At 46.5% G+C, this 5,835-nt stretch overlaps 3 protein-coding genes across 3 annotated transcripts; all 3 read left to right on the top strand.

Annotated features, from left to right (window-relative positions):
* The first annotated feature begins 613 nt into the window (after positions 1-613).
* On the top strand, positions 614-1,133 carry H257_10600 (hypothetical protein). The gene is made up of 3 exons (XM_009837198.1): positions 614-721; positions 800-884; positions 948-1,133. The coding sequence occupies exons 1-3, from the start codon at positions 617-619 to the stop codon at positions 1,067-1,069; spliced, it is 312 nt and encodes a 103-aa protein (XP_009835500.1). The 5' UTR covers positions 614-616; the 3' UTR covers positions 1,070-1,133.
* A 576-nt stretch (positions 1,134-1,709) lies between these two features.
* Positions 1,710-3,045, top strand: H257_10599 (hypothetical protein). The gene has a single exon (XM_009837197.1). It carries the CDS (start codon positions 1,756-1,758, stop codon positions 2,938-2,940), a length of 1,185 nt encoding a protein of 394 aa, XP_009835499.1. The 5' UTR covers positions 1,710-1,755; the 3' UTR covers positions 2,941-3,045.
* A 789-nt stretch (positions 3,046-3,834) lies between these two features.
* On the top strand, positions 3,835-4,543 carry H257_10598 (hypothetical protein; the record flags this gene model as incomplete). The annotated part of the gene is made up of 2 exons (XM_009837196.1): positions 3,835-3,947; positions 4,300-4,543. The coding sequence occupies 2 exons, from the start codon at positions 3,835-3,837 to the stop codon at positions 4,541-4,543; spliced, it is 357 nt and encodes a 118-aa protein (XP_009835498.1).
* Between the last annotated feature and the right edge of the window lie 1,292 nt (positions 4,544-5,835).

Genomic DNA, 5,835 nt, shown 5'->3' with positions numbered 1-5,835 from the left:
GGATATAGTCAGGCTACAGTACATGTAGTCGTCGCTCTGTCCAATGATTCAAAGCTATGCCATACCTACAATTCTTGATCTGCTCTAACCTTAGCACTGTACGTGGAAGGCAAGGGCGCACTACGACTACACGATGTATAGTACCCCCATTTCACAGCCTAATACGGTATGCATCGTGATGAACTGGTGGTTGTACGGCGTAAGTTGGCCTGGTGCTGCAGCTCTATTAGTTAGCAGCTGAAATAAAGTAAGAGTTGTTTTATTCTGCTGAAATGCAGAACTTGTGTTTAGCGTTGTTTTATCTTCAATCGGGCTTATATTATTTTAAACGTCTGGTTGTTTAACGCAGTTAAACAACGGGCAAACTACATGAAAAACACAATACTTCTTACCGGTATTAATAGTACTCTGGGTACTATAATAAGCTTACAGCTATTACCGGTACTACTGTACTGGTAGTATGCGTATGATCTCGAAGCTATTCATCAGCAAACATGATTGGCTCTACGTAGCCAATCAATTCGTTCAGTACAATACATTGGTCAATTAAGCAAGGCCATTTGATTGGCTCATTAAATGTCCGGATAACGCATGCGGGCACTGAAACTTCAAAGTGATGGCCGAAAACGCTGCTGCGGCGCAACCAGTTGCCGCCACCACGCACACATCCAATGAGATCCGTGCGTCGCTTCAAGGCTGCATGATTCAGAACCAAGTCAACGTACGTGGGACACCTTCACGTATATGGCTTCGTCTCCTCGCTCTTTCATCGTGGCTGATGGTGGCTGGCGTTCCATAGTTTTGTGTCGGAGGTGTGGTTGCAGGGGTCCCTATCAGCATCTACAGCAAAAAGATGTATCCTTTTGCCGTCCTTGGTGTACTTGGTAGGCTTGCTTTGTTGTCTTCTATGTATCCTTCGTCATCTGACAGGGTTTTCTCTCTCCTAGGCTCGTTCATCGACTATTCGTTCCCATACGACTCGAAGTGTGTCGAACTCAAGCGTGCGCTGGACGCCGCCCTCGCTCGCGAAAAGGCCCAGTCCATTTCTTTTCCTGATTCTTCTTCATAGCGACTATCCGTAGCATTGAATCCATGTATGAACAAATTTGAAATGTTGGACGACTACATGGCCAACATATCGACATGTAGATGCTCAAAGCAGTAGGAGTTTGGGAGTGGATCCATGGCAATATTATTACATTGCGACTGTACGCGTTGAGTAGGTAGACTGAACCATGAATGGACGGACACTGGGCTGTAAACTCGGGATTACTGAACCGTGCCGTACAGTATTTTGCATACTAACGTCAGCGTAACCATTTCGTGAAGCGCTAACGTCTAAGCTTAAGCCTAACGTTACTGCAGCAGATCTACAGGTCATTGATTACTTGGAGGAGTATTTACTAAGCTTACGGATGGTTACAGTACCGTTACTTGTAGCTGTCCGAGTTTGCTGTTAACGTTAACGCGATAGTTACAGTTACTGTTACCATAGAATAGGACCTATTTAGGGCATTGCACTAATCAGGCTATTTGATTAAGAATGTTAGATGCAAAAAAAGCTGCAAAAAGGTGTACTTTTTCGCATTTCAAGAATAATCTGTATACAAGAACATGATATATTTCACTTTGACATTCTTAAAATAGCACCTCACCTCAATATATTATTATTATTACTTTTTGTACCAGTCAAAGTATTACGAATAAATCACCCCATCACTATTTGACCTTCGACCGATCCATCATCCATAAACGATGGCGGCTTCGGCGTTGGATTCCATCGATGGCTTGCGGGCACACCTCCCGGATGAGAACGTTCTGCGTGATTCGGACATGTCTGCCTCGTCCGGCGAAGGATCTCCCCGCCATGATGCTCAACATATCCCCGTGGCAGCACCGGACGCGCCGCCGGAACCGTCGAACCCGCGCGTTCGTTTCGCGCAGTCGCATGCCCCTCCCGCCGCACCTGTGCCCTTGCCAAGCGGCAACAGCGCAGCAGCGGGAAGTTCCCGTGCGAGCACGATGATTGCAATGTTGCAGCGGTATGGGTACGACTTGGAAGACCTAGATGAGACTTCTGGTGGCGACATCACCACAACCAATTCGGCAGGGATCCTCCTCCTCCGCGAGCGCAAGAACCACCAGACAGCATTCCACATCGCCGTGAAGAAAGGACACGTGGATGTGCTCAAGGCCCTCATGAAACTGCCGCGGGCCGAGGAGTTTGTCAACGTCGGCGACAAGCACGGCAACACGCCGTTGCACTTCGTCGCTTCGAAAGACGCTTCCGCTGCGGAATTGCAGACGTCCCTTGGCACGCTTCTCCTGTCGATGGGCGCGAACCTCCACGCGACCAACGTGCGCGGCCAGACGCCGCTGGAAGTGCACATCATGACGGCGAAGGCCGACACGTCAGTGTTTGTCAAGCTCATCTCGTTCCGTGGCATGCAGCTCAACAACTTAGTCGGCAACGGCACTACGTACCTCCACATGGCAATCGTGGACCGGTCGTTCCCCGATATGGCCGGCGCACTTGTCAACGCCGGCGCGTCCATCAACATCCCCGACCACTCGGGCGTGATGGTGTCGGACGCGATCTCAAGGCAAACCCTCGTGCGTCTCACTAAGTTTATGCGCGAAGGTACGCAGGCCCCCCCTGCGGACGTGCCGCGGCTGTCGTGCAAACTGTGCAAGAACCCTAAGTCCCTGCTGGATGCCCTTCGAGATTGCCACATCTGTGGCCGCTCCATGTGCCGCAACTGCTCGAAAAAGCTAGGAGATATCAAGGATCCTGACCAAGCGGCCAGAGAAAAGCTCGACAAGGAAGCGCTCGCCGTGCGATTGTGTGCGACCTGCTGCACTGTCACCCAGCTGCGAGACAAGAAGGTGGCCGAGCAAAAGAAGTTTGCCGAGTCGCTGTTTGGCATGAACAGAGTGTAGCGGAGGCTCTTACTAGTATAACGTTACTGGTAATATATGCACGGCCAAGGATTAATACTACTGACACTGTAATTATGCTCAGAGCATCTCGAGAGTAGTTCGTGCTTTTGTCCATATACCATCATAACGTTACTAATATAACAATTTGACTGTGAATCTAACACTACGTTACTGCTATTAATAGTACTACCTAGTACGTAGTAATAGTACTATTAATAGTAGTACTATAGTACTTCGACCGTTTTGAAATATGTGAATCGGATTGGCTAAAGATTGGTGATAAATGAAGTACTACTGTAGTACTTCGAAGTAATACCAACATTCAGGTCTTTACAAAACCCAAGTGTAATGAATAATTACGCTTCGGTTGTTTTCAGTCGATGAATGCTTTTCACCATGCTGAGATGGTGGGATGAGCATCATCTATACATGCCTCAATTGTCCTGCCCACAGAGCTATGCCATTCCTTCTCATTGGAAGGAATTGTCTTGCACTTTGTTTAGGTAGGCCGTGACTAGTAGCTACTAGTAACTACTCGAAATAGTATCTCCGTCAGTGCTGAAAATATAATATATATATATATATATATATATAATACGCTTCTGATCGTTGATACTAAGTACTACTTCATTAGAGACATTTAGCAAACCGAGACTAGTAGCTACTAGTAACTACTCGAAATAGTATCTCCGTCAGTGCTGAAAATATTATATATATATATATATAATACGCTTCTGATCGTTGATACTACATTTAACGTTACCCCTGTTTATAGGCCAATCAGAAACTTCAATCGCTTTTCGAACCGAGCTGTCAACAAACAGAATGCGATGAGGCAGGCAGGCGTTCAAGTACACGTTGAAGATATTACTAGTATTGAAGTTCAGGACAACCATGGGAACGACACTCAGGCAGCTTCGAGCCGTTGTGAACGAGCTCGACGTCCCCACGGTCGTGTGCAGTTGCTCCAGCAAAGTGAACCCTACCCCGGGTGTGACGACGTTTCAGTGAACGTGTTTGGCCAAGACGATGTGCGGATCCCGCTACACTGCGTGGAACGCGTGAGAGGATGCCTTGGGTTGTCAAATATCCTCTTTCCATTATACACGAATGCACCGTGAGGTGTTTTGAGTCCGCGTTCATTCGAGGTTGTGGCAACTTCGACGAATTTTGTCCGAAGGGTTCCACGACGTGTTATCAAGATGGGGATCCCAACAAAGAAGCCTACGCCATCTACAGTCCATTTGAGGATACGCCTGGAAGAATTCCTCCGCCCATACTGCCCGATGGAAGCCGTCATAGAATGCGAGAATGGGTCACATTCGTTGTTGAGGTTGGACGATTTCAATCGTGGCCCAGCTTGGAACGTAAAGCACGCCATTGGCTTGCCTACGAGGGGATTCAATATGTGCTCGTGATCAAAGTAAGTCAAGACGCTCGATACATGCGGTACCGTCTGTACGACATTCAAGGCGACGCTGGCCCACGTCAACTGCCATCTCTAGCGGCGGCGGGCGACTTTACATACCAAGAACACGTCGCTGCCCCCATCAATATCACGTTGGACAATCGCAACCAGCCGCGAATCTCCCCCATGGTGTGAATGACCATACAGTCATCGACTTGCGAGCTGTAATGCGCAGAGTTATCCGCTCGATTCAATGAGTTGCCTTGAATCAAGTGATAATCGAAATGCACTACCATTGATATCATTGATACTACGTAGTATAACGTTAATTTGATTATCACGGTTCATGCCATAGAGCGTCTGGAGGCGGGGCCTTCTCGGACAGAGGTAGTGCATACGAAGCCAAACTTTCGACTGGTGTTCGTAGCCCGCAACAATATTCGCACTCATGAACGTCTTTCATCATCGCTTGGCAAAGTCCGACGAAGGGAGAAGGGGACAAGCGCTGCTACCTCCATCTCGAGATTAAAAGTATGGCCTACTCCTCCATTGAAAATGCCAACGCTGCCTCAGAGTGCTCGTGCCAAATGCATGTCGACGCAGCGTAACTTCAGGGTGAAAACCCTAGGTATCGAATGACGAGATCCAAGATGAAGGCCCTAGCACTCACGACAATGCTGGAGCCTTTCAACAACACGGAACTAAATATTGTTTACTCATAACGTTCTGGTCAAAAACGAACACTGCATGCTCTCTCACTATGCATTATTGTGCGTATATATTACAGTACTCGAAATACTCCTGCGCTTGACTGACAGTGATTACAATCGCGATATAATACCACGTACTCACAGTTAAGAGTTAGCAAATACTAGTATGTTTCAAATGATGTCGATTTTTGATGCAAAGCAAGTAAATAGCAGGAGGTGGATAGGTTTTTTTTACTTGTCTACATCATAGATATGAGTCGACGTGAATCCTCTACGCATCTTACACCTTGTAGCTCAAGTTGTTCTATTCTAGTATGTAAGGTGGTGCAGATGAACAGAGAACGGAGTAGGAACTCGCGCACAGTGGTAATTTGAAATATATGGGGAATTGTATGCGAATGCGCAAGTTGTGCTTCCGAGTACGAATTATAATTTTGCAATCAGATCAATCTGATTAATTTTATTATATCCAATCATACAATTTACAAACTTTTTATGAGCATACTATTGGTTAAACTAGAAAATATGAAAAAAATACTATTGGTTGACGTCGGAATTATGAATGCTCCATGGAAAAAAATAGTGTCGATACCACTGTGCGCGAGTTCCTACTCGGTTCTCTGTACTATTAATAGCTATGCAGTATTGTGCTTTTCACATATTTTGGCTAATCTGGGTACTACTCTGGTCCACAAAAAGAGTCACATTATTTGTCTTGATTAAAGTATGAGGAGGAGGCCAAAAATATCTTGAAGTTTGTATTGAACTCTGACATTG

This window comes from Aphanomyces astaci (genome assembly GCF_000520075.1).
Source record: "Aphanomyces astaci strain APO3 unplaced genomic scaffold supercont1.29, whole genome shotgun sequence".
Classification (NCBI taxonomy): Eukaryota; Oomycota; class Saprolegniomycetes; order Saprolegniales; family Verrucalvaceae; genus Aphanomyces; species Aphanomyces astaci.
Note: the sequence above shows the minus strand (reverse complement) of the source record. Positions and strands in the feature narration are given on the sequence as shown.

Coding starts and splice junctions, on each gene's coding strand:
- H257_10600 (XM_009837198.1), top strand. CDS start 617: ATGGCCGAAAACGCTGCTGCGGCGCAACCAGTTGCCGCCACCACGCAC. Junction 722..799: donor TGATTCAGAACCAAGTCAAC/GTACGTGGGACA, acceptor GGCGTTCCATAG/TTTTGTGTCGGAGGTGTGGT. Junction 885..947: donor TGCCGTCCTTGGTGTACTTG/GTAGGCTTGCTT, acceptor TCTCTCTCCTAG/GCTCGTTCATCGACTATTCG.
- H257_10599 (XM_009837197.1), top strand. CDS start 1,756: ATGGCGGCTTCGGCGTTGGATTCCATCGATGGCTTGCGGGCACACCTC.